Consider the following 17,411-nt stretch of genomic DNA (forward strand, 5'->3'; position numbering starts at 1 on the left):
CTCGGGAGCGGCTGGAGCTGCCTGGCGGGCGCCCGGTGAGGCGGTGGTGCGGAGGCGCGGCACAGCCATGCACGGCCTGGCGCGGGCCCTGCAGCGGGCGGCGGCCCCCGGGCGGGCCGGGCTGCTGTCGGCGCCCCGGCGAGGGGGCGGCGGTGCCGGGACGCGGCCCTGGGGGTGGGGGCTGGCGCTGGGGCTGGCGCTGGGGGTGAAGGTGCCGACGCCGGCGGGCTGCGAGGCCGACGGCGGGCAGGAGGCAGAGGCGAGTCCGCTGCCGCCCGCTCGGCGCTTCGCCGCGGCCATCGAGAGGAGCAGGGACCTGCTGCGGAGGATTAAGGTTCTGAGCGGCCGGGGCTGACGGGGAGCCGGGGGGTCTCACCCGTATGTGCTGCGGTGCGGTGCGAGCCAGCCCTCGCCCCCGTGAGGGGGGGGTGGGCCTGTATCCCGCTCCCGTGGGCCCCGCGGTCGCTGCAAGAGGTTTCGGTCGGCGCTGGCGGGGGGACACACACGTTTCCTGGGGTCGCCAGGCGTGCGGAGCGCCGTGCAGCGAGGGGCCGCCCCGCGCCCGGAGGAGGAGGGCGAGCCCCGCCGGCTGCCCGGGGAGGGACCGCGCCCGCCCGTCCGGTCCGTCCGGCCCCGCCGCGGGCGCTCGCGGCCCCTGCAGCTCCTGCGGGCGCTCGTTGGGTTCCCGCTCAGCCGTCACAAGTGAATCGCTGAACGTCACAGTAGCTGTCTTATGGGATGTTTCATTATTTTTCTTCTTAATGTGGGGTCAGTGAAGGTGTCGGTGCCTGGGGAGGTTAGGGCAGGCAGAGCTTGATGTGGGGAGCTGGTGGGAGGATGGAACTGTGCGGGGTGTCCGAGAACGAGGGAAGGCCGTAACGGCTGTGGGGAGCAGAGAGAGAGAGGCAGGCACGGGGATTCTTTAAAACGCACTTTGCAGTTACTTTGAAAATCTGACTGGAGCTCCTTTGAAATTTTGCTTGCTGATTGGTGAAGCAGTTTGCGTGTTGCATAGTAACTCTGTAATGTTTTGTTTCACTTTGTTTTTTTCTTGCGCATCCTGATCTCTAATTTAATTAAATTACTTTATATAAATTACTGTTGTTGTTAGATATATTTCCCAATTGCTGGATTAAAATGTCTACTTTTCAAAAGCAATTTATTCCAGTTCAGCCGAAGTAGTATTTAACAAAATTTAAGCTGTAACGTGACAGCAATATGCAAGTGTATTTGTAGGATTGCTTTTGCGTTTTTTTAGGGCTTGGGAGGAAGTGGTTTTTAACTGTAAAGATGCTTCTTAATGTCTTCTGTCCGTTGTTTTTTGTCAGGATGAAGCAGGAATCCCAGGTATACTAGTTGGAGTTTCTGTAGATGGAAGGGAAGTCTGGTCAGAAGGTTAGTATATGGGAGTAGTAGTTGTGCATGCTCTTGGGAAACAACGAACATTTTAAAAATGAACAATTTGGGCACACTGATTAGGCTGGGATTTCATCCCCTTGATGTCCCATCTCCAGACAGTGGCCAGAAACAGGCGCCTAGGGTGTACAAAGGGATACTTTCCTTGTTAAACTTCAATAATTTTTAGGAATCGATAGTTTATTAAGTTTCTGAATGGGCTAGTATATCTCAACAGTCATGTGTAAGAACTCTTCTTCAATTAATTTGTCAGATCAGTCTTTGAGTGTACTTAAGGCATACGGGTGTGCAGTCGTCTGGTAGAATGGTACATAGGAAGTAAAGAACTGTTCTCCCCACAAGAACTTACTGAATAGTCAAAGTAATAATGGCTCTCAGTTGGTGATCTGTCTCCCATTTGTGGGCTGAGGTGTAGATTTTTACTGGTAAGGTACTGAGATTTAACAGGTGTTATCCTTCCAGAAATTGCAAGTGATTTTTCTAGTAACACAGTTCAGTTTTAAATAGAGTCAGTTGGTACTGTTCATAACATGTAAACATTTCATGTTTATTTAAAAAACCCACCAAAGTATGTATCTGCTTTCAGAAACATTTCCATAATGTGTTTCATTTTTTTTTGGACAATTTAAATGGTGGTAGTAAATGGCAACATGGTTCGTTAATGTGTTACAGAATTTGAAAAAAAAAAAAAAAATCTTTGTAAGTAAGATTGTTGCTAACTTTCTTCTGACAATCTATTGTTGCATTAACTTTTCAGGTTTTTGTTTATCTTTTGTGACAGACGTGAGTTGGAGAGCATCTAGCACCCTCTGTAATGTGGCCTAATAAGAAAATTGCGCTAGAAACTTAATCACAAACTTTGTCAAATCAGATAGCTTTTTCTGGTCTCAAATCACCTGCCAATGAAAGCAGAAGTTTTTATAAGACTTCTGCAGAATCCCTGCCTTGACATGCGGGAAAGTGCCTGAGGGGAACTAGTGCCAGTGTTGTGGTTTATCACCAGGACCACCAGATCCAGTTGCAAGACTCCTATATATGGGAGCATCAGCCATGGCAGAGTTTTCTCTACCCTGCTGCATATGGATATAGAGAGCAACACTGCCTTGAGCACTCTTCTGCCTCATTTTGTTGTCCTCTTCCCTTCTTCATGGGGCAAAAAATAGGAACAGATATAAGTTGCACGTATATTGTGAGCACAGTACTAAACCTGCTTTCTTGCAGGTGAGTGATTTGAGATTTGGAAGGTGTTTTCACTGAGGGCTACAGCATCCGCGTTCACAAGCACCATGCAGGCCCTTGAGTAGCAACTTTATGTAAAAGAAAGGGTCTTGGGCAACTGACGTGTCATTTGGTTTGTTTCTTGTATTTTGGCAAGGGTTTTTTTCCCAGAGTAGTTCATTATTAGACTACAGGTTTATATAGACAGACATGCGTTGCTTGCAGGCCTTGCTTGTGCTGAAAACTGCAACTAGTCATTACTGCATTTCATGGTTTTCATGCTGCAACACCACTTGCACAGTTTCTTCAAACCTAGCTCAAACTGAAGACTAGTATGGGAGCCCGATAATGCCTTAATTAATTCCAGTTCTTGCTACCAGACTTGTGGGTTGGTTACATAGGAAAACACTGGTATGGAGACTATTAAGCTGTCTTTTAATTGAAGTCATGCTGAGTGATGTTGAAGCATACTGTATAAACACCACTGTTTTGTGAAGCTTTACAGTTTAGGTAATTGCTGTGGGTTTGTGAGCGATTTCCCTTCTCAATTTCTGTACTGGTAAAGTAAGACCCTTTACTGTTTCAGCCATTAATTCAGAACAATAAAAGGAGTATTTATGACTGTTAGTTATTTTACAGTCTAGATTTTGGTGTCTTTAGTTTTTCTACATTGGATATTTGACCTCAGGAGTGTAAACTTGGCCTTAATCTTTAATCTCATTTATCATTAGGTTTGTTTTGTAGCCTTAATCAGTAGCTTGGGATGCTGTTGGCCAATACAGTGGGCTTTGATTAACTGTTCATGCTCCATTAAAATGTTATTAACTTAATTGAAGCAGGAGCAGGGGTAGTCCAGTGCTTCATGTCCCAGTTTAGCTAGAGGAAAAACATTTTTGAGGAGCCAGTAAATCCAATTCATGGCAAAGAATTAATTCAGTATATCTCTGTGCAAAATACTTACCACAGTGTTTATGTTTTCTTAAAGGTTTGGGTTATGCTGATGTAGAGAATCGTGTAGTATGTAAGCCAGAGACGATCATGCGAATTGCTAGTATTAGCAAGTGTCTTACAATGATGGCTGTTGCTAAATTGTGGGAAGAGGGCAAACTGGATTTAGATGCACCCGTGCAGAAATATGTCCCTGAATTTCCAGAAAAAGTCTACAAGGGTGAAAAGGTATGTGACAGTTTATTGGTAACACTTTTTTTGATTTTCGTTCCTGTCCTTGCACAGCCTTACATATACAGGTGCCTGTATCTGGACCTATTCCTCTGAAACACCAAAAATCATTTAGAGAGGTACTGATGTTTGCTGCTCGAAAAAGCAACGCTGGAAATTTGTATCTTCAGTTTTATATCAAGAGTGTAGTGTGCACATATATATGTATGTATTTTAGCTGGGTTTAATACATGACATTTAAAAGGTCTTGCATCTTTGGCAGTTCCTCGTCATGTTGGATTTTAACTTTCTGGTGATGTGGTGCCCATCGTATCTTTAATGAAGAGCGCTCACCTTTCAATGTTGTCCTTTCTACCCAGGTCGCTATTACTACAAGACTCTTAGTTTCACACTTGAGTGGGATTCGTCACTATGAGAAAGATATTACAAAAGTAAAGGAAGAAAAAGAAAAGGCAAACAGAGCATGTAAACTAACAAAACCCGATCAGGATAAAGAACAAAAAGAAAAAGAAGGCAAAGGAATTGAAAAGACTGATCCTGTCAAACCAAGGAAAGAACACGAAGGTGAGGTAAAAAGCCGAAATTCAAAACCAGGCAGGAGAGACAAGGAATTTGAGCAAGAAGAGTATTATTTGAAGGAAAAATTTGAAAGTGTGATTGAATCACTGAAGTTATTTAAAAACGATCCTTTATTCTTTAAACCAGGTGAGTTTCTATTCATTTAGACCAAAATGTGCTCTTCTAGTGAAAGTTTTCTTTAAAATTGTTTCACGTGCATTGAGGATAGTAGAGTCCAGTAAAGAGTGTTTGTGTGGGGTTTTGGGTTTGTTCTGCCTTCCCTCCCGCTCCCCTTGCTTTTTTTTTCCATTGTCTTGTGGTCCATTAAAAACTGAACGGAGAAGTATTTAGGCCGTTCTGCACAAATGATCTGGTCATGTAATTGTCTTACAACTGACATAACTTTTGAAGACTGAACTGATCAGGATTTTATCAGTTCAATTTTAGATAACAGCCTCGTATAGATATCTTTACCAATCTGGTGACTTAAAGAATTATGCTCATATAGATACCTTATAATGGTGTATCTGCACCATAATCCAGCAGGTTCAAAATATGATGTAGCCAAGACTTAAAAGGTAATACAGAAAGTCCCAGATAATGCAGGGGAGAAGAGAAAGTGGGACCTCAGGTAGAAAAATACTTTTCTCCCAGGAGCTCCAAGTAATGCAGTAAGTGCTATGAAACGTACCAGTTACTGAATTTATAAATTCTAAAGCAGATTGTAATTTTGGTAGCAAATTTTTATCTACAAAGTATTTTTAAAGTGGATACCAACTTGCTGTATTCATACTCTGGGCCTTCTAGATAGAATCAAAAGCAAAAAAATTTAGTGTGGCACTAAACCAGAGCTAAAAAATTCTACAGAAGGGCCATAGAATCACAGAATTATTGAGGCTATTTACTGTGGAGTTTTAAGTTAATTCTAGAGAGGACTTTGAGGAACTTCAGATGTAGGTTCTAAATGAGTTAGCTTAACAGGCAAATGATACGCATTGCTGATAAACAGTAAATAATGTGCATTTAAGGGGATAGGAGTAGGAAGGGGGAGAAGTTAACCACTTCAAGAACTACAAGGTAACCACACAAGAACCATTTCAAGTAAGAGATCTGTCTTGACTGTAGGCAGTTCAGGAGTTGCTTGATATGTAGATGTTTCATAAAAGGCATTGGCACAAGAATGAGATTTAAAAAGATTAAATGTGTTGTAAATAAATTATATATAAATGTCGTAAATAATATGCACGTTAGTGTTTATAGAATCTCTGAGGATAATCTAGAAATACTATGATCAAAGTGATCAAGACCTTTGAAAACCTTGAGCGAGTACTACTTGTTGCTCCATCTCTAGGGTATAGACGCACAAACAAGTCACAGTAGATGAGTGTCTTTTAAGAAATGATTTTATGGTTTGCTTCAGCTTTCCAAATCCGGACATCCTTGTTAGAACTGGTATGGTAAATCTTGTGGAAAAGATGTAAAATGTCCGTCTTCACATCTTGGCGTGAAACCTGACTGGCCATGCAGATCCCTGAAAACTCTTTAGCACTGTTCTCAGAGCTACCTGCACGTGTGTCTGCTGCAGTACAGCTGTTCCTAGGACCCAGTGTCATAAGCTTGTGATGCACATCATATTAAAATGGGAGTGGAGGGGGAGTCTTTTAATTGATTATTCATTGCTATATATATAGTTTTATTTGCACATGTGATTACTTAAATTTTATCCTTGAGATTCCATTTAAGCATCATGTGGCTAACTTCCTCCCCCCCTCATTGTGTTTTTTCAAGGTAGTCAGTTCTTGTATTCAACGTATGGGTTTACACTCTTAAGCGCTGTTGTGGAGAGAGTTTCAGGACAAAAATTTACAGATTATATGCTAAAAATGTTTCATGATTTGGATATGCTGTCAACGGTCCTAGATGACAATGAAGCAATGATATATAACAGAGCAAGGTAAACAAGGATGAAACTTTTTTTTTCACACAATTGTTGCTCTTTCTGTCTTTATTAAGCCAACTGAATTAAGAATGTGTGATTATTTTCTTTTTCCAGGCTTTTAAATGAAGTGGCTTATGTTATTTCAGTTAGTCATGTAACTGATCTTCTGTCAGCATTACAGTATTGGTTCTGTAATTAGCATGTAAAATTACAGAATAGGAAACAAATATTTCCTGTTACAAGAGTATATATCGGGTGGGTTGTAGGGGTGACTTTGAAGTTTGCATTTATTTGGGGTACAAATAAGCAGGTAAGTGCAAATAGAATAGCTAGGAGATTATGTTAGAATATGTAGTTACCTTGGTTTGCTTAATATACTGACTTTTTAAGAGTTCTACGGAATTGTAACAGTCTCACAGTAACACAAGTTTTCATAAATTAAATTGTACTATCAATTTTAACCAGAATTAAAATTCTGTTTAACACAGAATATGCTTTACAATTGATTCCTTTTTATTAACTTAAACCCAAAACACACATGCACACAAACCAAACAAAACCCAGAGACATTTATGTAACTGGATAATCCATTCCAATATCGTGGGTAAGGGTAGAGTTTCTTGTCTTTCTCTCCAGTCTTATTTTATTGACCCTGTTTGGGCTCTGAAATTGATTTATTGACACACCTGTTAAATTCTGGTGCAGGAGAAGAATTCTAACTGAATCACAAAAGCTGGTTATGGAAAAGGTCTAATTAAATGAGACTCAAACTTTTTAAAAATTTGGCTTCTGAAATGCTCTCAAAGAACAAAAATGGTGATGAGCATGTTGAATCCAAGGTTTATAGTTCTTACACGTACATGTATCTTCAAAGTGTGAGTATGTGTACACACACAGAGTGGTTTGTAATCTTTTAGGGACAGCGTTACTGCTGTATTCTAAACCACTTTGTGCTGGTATTTGTTGTGCTTGCAAATTTTCAGAGGCCCTTTTGGCTGTAGATCTGGATGCTAGTCATGTTCTTATAAATTATCAAGCTTGTACAGTCAAGTTCTTTTAGATATGTGTGTGTGTAGTAACCCTTTTACAAACTGAAATACGGCAGAGGTGAAAGAATGGGGACAGACATTTTGTTTTGGAGGTCTTTTTATGGGCTACTTACTGTTAAGCAAAACTGAGATGCTGATGTGGTGGTTCTGCTTGCACAAATAGCTAGCTTGTCTCAAACTAGAAGATATTGACATGTTGTGGTTTGTTTACTGGTTTGGTTATACTGTATTTCACTGCCAAAATGTTTGAAAAGTCATGTTTTAGATCTTTTAGAGGTGCAGGTCAAGCATTTCAGCGTCTTTGTAACAGGTTTTGTTGTGATCTAAAAACTGACTATGGGGACACAGAGATAATCAAGTCACTGGCAGAGTTAATGATAGTCTTGGACCATTGGTCTCTCTTCCTTTGCTTCAGCCTCTGATTTTCAGTATTACAGCTTTCAGAAGTTTCCAAAAATCTTTCCAATGTAAGTCCAGACTAGATAGGGAATGTATCTCTGTACTGTTTGGTAGTAGGCTGCCCTACACCCCCTTTTGGTTTTTGTGGTGATTTTTCACAGCTCTCCAAGTACTACGTGGGCCTCTCGTGGCCTAAAGGCCAAAGGCTGACATACATCAGGTTATATAGTTGTTCAACATTCCTTTTCATGGTTTGTATGAAACTAATCCAGTCATGATTGGACTGTTCTTTCAAAAGCATAGTTCAGTCTGCAGTCCTGTTGTGTTGCTCTTGATAGTTCATTCTGCAGTTCTAGTTGGTAGTTTCTAATTTGTACTTTAATGGCAGGTTTTGCAAGACTCTTTCATGCTTCTCAGTTTTCTTGGGAGTTACAGAATATTCAGTTATTGTGGTATATGGCAACTGTAATGGGGCAGTGGGGAGAAATCATAAATGCAAACTACTGTCTTGGAGCAGTCACCTAAGACTTCAGTGAAATTTCAGCTCAGTGTCTGATAATCACAGGGTAGTTGTAGGATTCCTCTTTCTTAAAACACTTTAAATCTAGCACAGGGATTGAAGAAAAATCCTTTGCTGACTCATCTATAGATTTCCATCATATCTCTTCTTTGTATATTGCCTTTACTCGTAGTATATCCTAAAAGCAGAAAGGTTAGTACTTCTGTTGAAACTAAGCTTCTAACCTAAGAAGTCACCTTAATTTTTGTTTCCCTGTCTGAATTTCTTGTTTTTTCTGCAAGAAGGATATTTAAGAAAAATAGATTTTACAAAATTTTATTGTTTCGTGAGAACAAGCTACTAATACATGTTCAGTTTGCTCTTTTAAGGTAGGGCAGTTTAAAATAGTTGTGCGTAGTATCTGAGAATGACAAGTTGAATTTTCTTGAATTCTAGGTGTTATGTTTACAACAAAAAGGGACGGCTGGTAAACGCCCCATATGTGGACAACTCTTATAAGTGGGCTGGTGGTGGCTTTCTTTCGTCAGTAGGTGACCTTCTGAAATTTGGAAATGCCTTGTTATACAGTTATCAAGCCGGACAGTTTAAGAACACTGATGGCAAACTTCTTCCTGGGTACCTCAAACCAGACACGGTTGCAATGATGTGGACCCCAGTGCCAAAAACAGAAGTATCGTGGGACAGGGATGGTAAATACGCAATGGCTTGGGCTGTAGTAGAGAAAAAACAACAATGTGGCTGTTGCAGACGGCAGAGACACTATGCATCTCATACGGGTGGTGCAGTGGGGGCAAGTAGTGTCCTCCTAATTCTTCCTGAAGAGCTGGACTCTGAAGCTATAGATACTGGGCTAGTGGCACCACCTAGAGGAGTAATTGTTAGTATTATCTGTAATATGCAATCAGTTTCGCTGAACAGCACTGCCTTAAAGATTGCAAGGGAATTTGATAAAGAAAAATGGGCACAATATATAGATTAAAAAAAAAAAAGAGATGTGTGTACCTGAACTCACTGTACAGAAACATGAAAAACAAATGCAGAAGGCTGTAACTGGACTCCGAGATCACTAAGAATACATGAAGAAAAAGCATCAAAAATTCACTTAATTAACTTCTGCTAGTGGTGCTAAACTTACATGTAACTGGAATTCATCTCTCAGGGAAGTTGACTTACAGAAAAGGAGAATGTAACAGTCAAATTTGACTTCCTGTGCAAATTATCATTATATTAGCAAGTTTTTTTCTCATCCCGTCAAGCACTTGACCAAGATTAAGACGACTAATATTGGGTTCTTACACTGAGAAGTACAACAGTGAGTTATCTACTTTAAATGTTAAACTTTTGAAAAATTTCACATCTTGGTTTGTGCGCACAAAGACGTAATTTGTTATTCTCAAAGTTCCAGTCTGCCAAAACTCTTCAGTATTACTTTTTAAAGAAAAATGGTTTTACTGTTGATTTTTATGTTTTCACATAGTGCTTTTCTTATTTGCTTAAAAAGCAAAAAAAAAAAACCCAAGAAAACCCAGATCTTGAAGCTACCTCCAGAATGCAAATTTATACTAGAAGTACACTTTTGTCAGAGCTGTGGATTGTTAAGAATTAGAAAACAGTGAAGCTAGAGTAATGTAAGTAAAAATATTTTTGTTATTTAGATGTCCTCTCTTCCTTTTTTTTTTTTTTTTGGACACAGGGAATGTGTGAAATTGGTTTACTGTGAAATAAGGGTATTACTTTCACAGTCAAACATGTCCAAATAGCACAACATGGTGAGCTGTCAAACTGTCTCGTTGGTTTTGAATGATAACACATGCTAACTTTGGCAGCCAGAAATGGCACTGTATTCTGTAATGTAGATATTCTTTTAGATGTAGGAATTAGGAACTCAAGTCAATAAAATCTAAAGCCCATTCTTGAAAGCCGTAGTACAAGTCTCACAGACTGAGAAGTTTTGTTGAAAACCATCCTTTTTTTTTCATTTGGAGACCTGCATCGAGTTTCTTTTGCACAAGGTTGAACAAGAAATTGTGGTAAGAGTTCAAAAGAAGCATTTTCTAATCTTCAGGTTTACTATAGGAATACAATAACATCTGAATATGTTAATTTTATATATTCCATAATGGCATGGAAGATTTCTATGATCCCCCAAGGTTTACCCCCACTCTGCTTCCCCTGCAGTTACATCAGACACTGCTTCCAGGCTGAGACAAAACAAAATACCCTTCAGGAAAGGTTTGACTACTTACTGCACTATTTAGCACCTCTGCTTTTCCGAGTTTAAGGAGCGAGATGTCTTAGATAACAGCTAGCAGGAGACAGCCTTACCTGCCTTTTTTTCAAGTTAATACTGACTTCATAGTTGTTACCTGCCCTGTGGTGAAACAACATGCTGTCGTCTCTGTTCCTAGTATGCCTATGGTAACATTTATTACCTAAGACTGACAAACCAGGAAATTTGGTATTTTGAGGTGTCGGTGCTTTACCTACATTTTTAAATGAAGCTAGTAGCACTGGTTTAGTACTCTTCGTAATTCTAATCATTCTTGTGCCTTAAAATGGTAAAAGCTTGTACCTGAACTACTTGCTTGGGTTTTCTGGCCCACTCACCAAAATTTCAGGGTTTTATTCATTAATAATAGGTTGTCTTTATCTCAAGAATATCAAATCAGTAGAGACAACAGCAGTTTTGGAGGTGAGCATCTTCTGCAATAGCAACAATTTTTTTCCAGTCTTGAGCACCTACTAGCTGGGTAAACATGCAGCAGCAGCAGTCATTTTACAGCCCACTTTACACAGGGAACAAGAGTAAGTAGTTCTGAGTTGTTTTCATGTTGAAGAATACATGAATAGACCAAATACGACATGTTAAATGCAGAAAATGTGAAAAGTTAACAGTTATTTTAGGATTTATAACATACTTTTCTTGTATGATGAATGTTTTGCAAATGGTATTTATTGTTCTTGAGAACCATTTTGCATACTTGACAGAAAACAAGTTTCACTCACTGACCTTTGGGTTTAGACAAAAGATTCAGAATGGAGGAGGTGTAGGTTTACTGTTATGCTTGTCTGCATATGACCAGACACTAATAAATGTAAATATTTGAAGTATGTATGAAAGTGAATAATGGTAAGAAGTGTCTAAGGCATGTCTAACACCAAGGTATTAATGACAGTGTCTCAGTCCCCTCAGAGAGTATGTTTAGCCACCAACTTTTTGTATGCATACCATGTTCTTTATACTGTATCTCCCGTAACTTAAGGCTTTTTAAAAAAACTCTGTTGTCATACGTACAGTACTGGAGATGGTATGATGTCTACATTTCATCCTCCAGTACCTGGAACAAAATGGGTCCCTTTCTCTGATTTAGTGTTCACTTAATCATGAGTTCTTATCTTTTAGGGTGGAGGAAGAGAAGGTAGAGATACGGGAGACTAGAAATCAATCTGGCCTTAGCACATGTATTCAGGTCACAAGTGAATTAACATTGCTACTTTGACCTTTGTTCTGAAACCAGTTATTTGATGGACTCGCATTAAGTGGGGGAAACTGGTCAATTAAGAGCAGCCTTTATGATAAACTTGCTCTTAAATTAACCTTTATTATGAAAACACAGTATGGCACTGACATAAAACTGTACTTTTCTTAAAAGGCATGTATACTAAATTTGTGCATCTGTCTCTGTACCAAATACCTACTTTTTGCATCTGGTAATTGTAAGTGTTCACTGTTTGACCTACCAGAAATAAAACTTACCTTGCAAATGCAAAGACTTGTAATGTCAGGTTTTGCAGGTTTTTTATTGACTAGAAATGTACAAGTTTTAAAAGTTATAAAAAGTATACAGGTTACATAGAAATTCCCAACAATAATTAGCTCACCAAGACACCTGACACTTTTAAAGAGATGTTGATACATAACTTGAGATACTATTTAGTAAAATAAGATATATGTAAGACTTTGAAATGTTTTCTCATGGTTTAAAAAAAAAAATCCACTTTTTAACAGCCCTTTAGAAAGGGATGGCTTTTAAAAACTCACTGAAAACCTGTTTCCTCAGGAAATTATTTAATTTCAGTATTGAATACTGAAAAGATGCATGGCTTTGCTGTACTAGTTTTTTTTAATGACTGGCTACCATTCAGAGCTGTTAGGGTAGTTTGCTGGCTTACTGTTGTTGCCTATATTCCATATGCCTTCTCTGTACTGAATGCTTTCAGTGTTTTGCAAAAGACCCCTTTTTCTGTTTTTGTATAGAAATCTCAGTATAGAATACCAATTGCAGTTTTGAGACCAGATTAGAGGGAGGGGAAAACCCATGCATTCCAGAAAAACAGCTGAACATGAGTGAGTAACTCTGTATTTTTATTTATCATCATGTTACTCAACACAGTAAAGGGACGAAAGCAAGTGAGCCATTTTAAATCTGTCTAGCCTTTGCGACCCTTGCAGTTAGGGTAGCTGCACTAATAAAGTGTACAAAATGCCATCTTACAGCAGTTTCTCTCAGCATACGCATTACACTGCTGTAGTTGATGATTAACGAGGGAAAGGATCCAGCGAGTCCAAGGTTTTTCTATGAAATTACACCACCCAATACACTGTTCAAAGGTAGAATTATAAAAATAGAGCTCAGTTATCTGCAAACTTGCAGGGAAAACTTGCACTTCAAATCATTTATTGAAAAAGAGATTCCAGCTCCTTAGTCACCAGTAGCATGTAATTTTTACAAAATCAATCGTAATTACACTGTTGTATTAACAGGCATTTTTAAACGGGTAAGGCTTTCAGGAACACGGATCCAAAACCACATGCTGAAGTGTTCAGTGTTGCTTTCTTCTAAATGAACAGCCTGTAAAGAAACCATGTGAGTATAGATAGGAACAGTCTTTAAATTGTTAAGACTGCCTTGGAAAATTGCCCACCCAACTGACTAGCAGTGGCACAGAACTGCTTTAGCCTGGCAAAAGTACCCAACTCCTTTCATGGTGCTTTTTAACGCTCTAAACTTTAAAATAGGCAGTGTTTATTACAGATAGGCTAAAGGAATCGACAAGTCAAAGCACCTAAAATCAAGTGTGTCTGATAGCAATGTAGCTGCTTAGCTGCCTGGCATATCTGTGCAGCCATTTAAAAACAAGAATCCAAAGAAAAATTTGCAATTTGGGGCCTATTAACAGTGGTTTTACTAGCCAACTCTAAGCGACTTGCAAAATAAGTGTTCCAATATCGGTTTTCAAAATCACAGCTAAAATATTTGCAGCCTATAAATACATAAATGCATTTATGTAAGTGGAATATTTAGGCTGCCAAACATTGTCCCTTACCTTCTGTGAGCCTGGCTTTCCCCCCAGTAGGCTGACACAGGACAGTTGAGCACCCTACACACAGAACTACTGTTTGAGCATGGCTGAACACAGTGGTGATCTTGTAGCATCCTGGAAAACAGCATTATTAAACTTTCAGTTGAGTATTTCTAGCATGACTTTTTTTATTGTATGTGTAATTGAATCAGATACTCTAAATATGCTTGTCCAAAAATGGATTTATATTTCATTACCCAGCATACCAAGTAGAACAAAGTAAAACATTGTTATGGCGATCCGAAGTACTTGCTCTTATAACACACATATGAAAGCCAGTTAGCTAACCGACACGGTTAGGGCTCCCCCTATGAAAAACCAACCCAGCCTGATGGCTGACAAGCCCTGACTTGCCTGTAATATGTCCCCTGCAAAAAAGTGTTCTAGACTAGCCTTCCCTGCTGAACAGAAGACCTCACCTAGCTAGATAAATATTTAACTTGTAATGGTAGAACGTTGCTGTTGACAAAGTCTGGCTGCTGTGACTATAAACACTGCTGTTCACATCTGTGTTTGCTTCCTGTTTAATAACTGGTCAGCTTCAGGCATGGGCTTGGTTGCACTGCACAAAGCAAACACCAGATCTAAACGAGAGGACTTCACAGAATAACTTCACTAATTCCAGATGCGAGAAGAGGCATCAGCAACACTTCGTCTACAACTTCTAAATTCTATGGCTTAAAGAATGAAATCACTCTCATCACAAAGGGATTTTCACTGCTTTCATTCTTTTCCCTGCAAAGTATTTTTAATTAGCCAAGAGGAATTTTTGGAGAGAAGAAACTTGTAAAGGATTTAATCTAGATGTGGCTATAGAAAACAGAGAAGTAGAGAAAGGTGATCATAGATTCCATTTTCAGCATGTGTGGCCCAGAAAGAGAAGACACAATATATGTTGGGAGGAAGGTCCTCAGAAAGTTCTTGGAGAGGAGAACTGGTTGGTAGAGAGAACTCCTATTAGACAGAATAACAGATTTATTTGATTAAATCAAAACTAACTGCACAAATCTTTGTCTGCAAAAAAAACAGCTAGCAGCTAAAATGTAACCATAGCAAATGTTGTTTTCCACCCCTGAATGTGAACTACCACATTGATGAGTTTTTAACTTTGTGGATTGCGCAAGGAAATGAGCCCAGTCCATTTCAGTCACTAGGTAGCAACTTCTCCCACCACGGCATGATGCATGAGGCCATCTGATATTTTCAGGGCCTTGTGCTTAGCACTGTCATTACTGAAGCTCTCCTGCTTTGCTCTATAGATCTCTCAAACTCAATAACCAATTAATCCAACAATAATGAAGATAACCAATAACTTATGCTGACATTAACTGTGTCTCAGTATATGCGTGCATGTACAAGGGTTTGAAGAAAGTTTAAAAAAAAGGCAGTTACTTCAACCATGTATTTTTTAAAAGTAACCACACTTTACTTTCAAACAGTTTTAATGAATTTACCTCACTTTTAGATGGAAAACAATGTCTCAGAGCTTCTTAGAAATCTAAGCTACTAAGAAAGAGTAAGATAATAAGAAAACCTGAATACAGCACCAGTTCTCTGCTTCTCATCAGGATAATCACTATTGTGAGTAAGTCTGGGCATTTTCTTACTGTTGTACCCTGCTTACACTGCAGTCGTTTCTAGGAGATAAGTGACCGCACTTGACAATTTCTGTGCCTTGGCACAGATGCAGCTGTGCCGATCAAAGCAGCTGCTCCCTGGCAGAGCCTACTCCTGTACTTGGGCTGGAAAATCCCATGGTTTAGTTTATAAAAGTTGGTTATACAGGTGTTTCTGAGCCAAAGCAATGAAAATCTGTGAAAAGCAGACACAGGTGACACCTTAAATATAACCCCGGATCTCAGCTTACTTCTTAACAGCCACACGTGAAAAAGTCAATTGTTTTACTTCCTGGGTCGAGGCCCAGTACGCCTGTGTATACTGTGTATATCCTTGGGAAAAGTTTTCGTGGTTGCTCTTCCTGAATCGATAAACAGAAAAGGAGGAAAACAATGTTGTCTTCTAGTTGAAACTTGTGCCATGGATGCTTTAAGGTGTCCATCCCATCTCACTTCTTATACAGGGAAGTCCGGGGGTTTGTTTTTTTCCCTACTTGCCAGCATTTCATAAAGGGAAAAAAAAACAACACCAAAATATCTCATGCCAGACCACCAGAAAATAAAAGTTGACTGTTTAACTTTTGAAAAAGGTTGAAGACAGTTTTATTATTAAAAAAACCCAAAGCAATAGCGAGATTGTCTTTTTTCCTCTAATGAACAGATAAACCATTTAGCTTAAAAAAAAAAAAAAAATAAAATAAACCCCAGACCTTTTCTGAAGATGAACCGCATACAAAATGAGTTCTCGTTCCTTCTGGAAGATGTAAACAATTTAAATACGTACCTGGACACTTTACGTCCATGAAGTAGGAGTTCGGGCTCTGCACAAGACGTTTCTTTTTGTGCCTTCTCCTCTCCTCCTCCAAGGAGGGATGCACGAGGTCCCTGGCCAGCTGCGGAGGGCGAAGGAAGAACGCACACCGCCCGTTACCCGCGGCTCGGGCAGCCCGGCCGCCACCGCGCCGCCCTCAGGCTGGTCCCGAGCACGGCCGCAGCGCTAGTGCCAACCTCCCCGGCACGGCTGGGGGCGACGGGGAGAGCGAGACCGCTCTCGGCCCTTCGCAGGGGGGACCGGCGTTTGCCCGCGAGGCGGGAGCCGCGAGAAGCCCAAGGGACCGCAGCCGCTCCCCGCTCCCGCCCGCCCCTCCCCGCGGGGCCGCCGGGGCCCGAGGCGGGCGCGTCCCCTCCGCTCCCCCGCCTCCCGAGAGCCGAGGGCAGGTGCCGGCCGGGCGCGGCCCCCCGGGGACGGACGCTCGGCCGCCGACCCGGCCCCTGCCCCGCGGGAAGGCCCGCCGGCGCCAGTAAACAACTCACAGGCATGTCTGCCGCCGAGCCGCCCGCCGCCGCCGCCGCCGCTCCGGCCCGCCCCTTCCCCGCGCGCTTCCGGCAGGCGCGTGCCCGAGGCTCTCTGGGCGCCCGGCGGACTCGGGTCCCCGGCAGCGCGGGGCGGGGGCGGCCCGCCGGGTCAGCGGGGACGCCGGGGCGGTTCGTGACGGGCGGCCGGAGCGCGGGCAGGAGGCTCGTCCCCGCGGGGCGTTGCTCGCCGCCCCCGCGCCGTGACGCTTCCCCGCGCGCAGCGGCCTGCCTTGCCTCGGGGCGGTAGGAACGGGCGCGGAGGGTGAGCGCGCGCGCCGCTGGCTGCCGGCGGGGGCTGCGTGCGGGTCCCCGGAACGCGCGGGCGGGGGAAGCGGCCTCGGGCCGCCGCTGTCGGCCACGGCGGGGCCCGCGGCAGGGCGGGATCGCGGGTCCGTTCGCAAACCGCCTGCTCGTCCGTCCCGCCAGCCGGTTGCGGTACGTGGCACCGGTATTTTCAGGTAACAAATGGAATCTAGAGGTCCCGTCGGCTTCTGTACATGATGCTGGGCACTAACGGGTCGCTCGTACGTCGTTCCGTGCTACAGGACGCGCCGCGTGAAGCGGTACCTGTGTGCGTGCTCCGCTGCAGTTTCCCGCCCCAGTCAGAGAGAAAAATGCAGAAGAGTGTGTTAGTTATCATTGATTTAGAGAACCTATGAGAAATAAAAATATTGCAGATAGTGAGGTTGAAAAAAAATTACTTTTTTTTTTTTTTTTTAGTAAGAGGTTGAGTATTTTTTTCCATAAGTTAATAAAAATAATCACAAGTATAATCTGTAAAGACCCTTGGATTTAAT

At 41.7% G+C, this 17,411-nt stretch overlaps 2 protein-coding genes across 2 annotated transcripts; one reads left to right on the forward strand and one right to left on the reverse strand.

Annotated features, from left to right (window-relative positions):
- Positions 1-67: 67 nt before the first annotated feature.
- Positions 68-12,049, forward strand: LACTB (lactamase beta). Its single transcript, XM_086471355.1, has 6 exons — positions 68-334; positions 1,329-1,395; positions 3,620-3,810; positions 4,173-4,518; positions 6,160-6,325; positions 8,714-12,049. The coding sequence occupies exons 1-6, from the start codon at positions 68-70 to the stop codon at positions 9,255-9,257; spliced, it is 1,581 nt and encodes a 526-aa protein (XP_086327481.1). The 3' UTR covers positions 9,258-12,049.
- Positions 12,050-12,623: 574 nt separating this feature from the next.
- Positions 12,624-16,605, reverse strand: RPS27L (ribosomal protein S27 like). The gene is made up of 4 exons (XM_086471356.1): positions 16,573-16,605; positions 16,043-16,151; positions 13,607-13,717; positions 12,624-13,131 (listed from the first exon to the last, which is right to left on the reverse strand). Exons 1-4 carry the CDS (start codon positions 16,576-16,578, stop codon positions 13,103-13,105), a joined length of 255 nt encoding a protein of 84 aa, XP_086327482.1. The 5' UTR covers positions 16,579-16,605; the 3' UTR covers positions 12,624-13,102.
- Positions 16,606-17,411: the final 806 nt, after the last annotated feature.

This window comes from Leptosomus discolor, chromosome 11, assembly GCF_034619465.1.
Source record: "Leptosomus discolor isolate bLepDis1 chromosome 11, bLepDis1.hap2, whole genome shotgun sequence".
Taxonomy (NCBI): Eukaryota; Metazoa; Chordata; class Aves; order Leptosomiformes; family Leptosomidae; genus Leptosomus; species Leptosomus discolor.

Coding starts and splice junctions, on each gene's coding strand:
- LACTB (XM_086471355.1), top strand. CDS start 68: ATGCACGGCCTGGCGCGGGCCCTGCAGCGGGCGGCGGCCCCCGGGCGG. Junction 1,396..3,619: donor AAGGGAAGTCTGGTCAGAAG/GTTAGTATATGG, acceptor GTTTTCTTAAAG/GTTTGGGTTATGCTGATGTA. Junction 6,326..8,713: donor ATGATATATAACAGAGCAAG/GTAAACAAGGAT, acceptor CTTGAATTCTAG/GTGTTATGTTTACAACAAAA.
- RPS27L (XM_086471356.1), bottom strand. Junction 13,718..16,042: donor CATGGACGTAAAGTGTCCAG/GTACGTATTTAA, acceptor GCTGTTTTCCAG/GATGCTACAAGATCACCACT. Junction 13,132..13,606: donor GAAAGCCAGGCTCACAGAAG/GTAAGGGACAAT, acceptor GTTTCTTTACAG/GCTGTTCATTTAGAAGAAAG.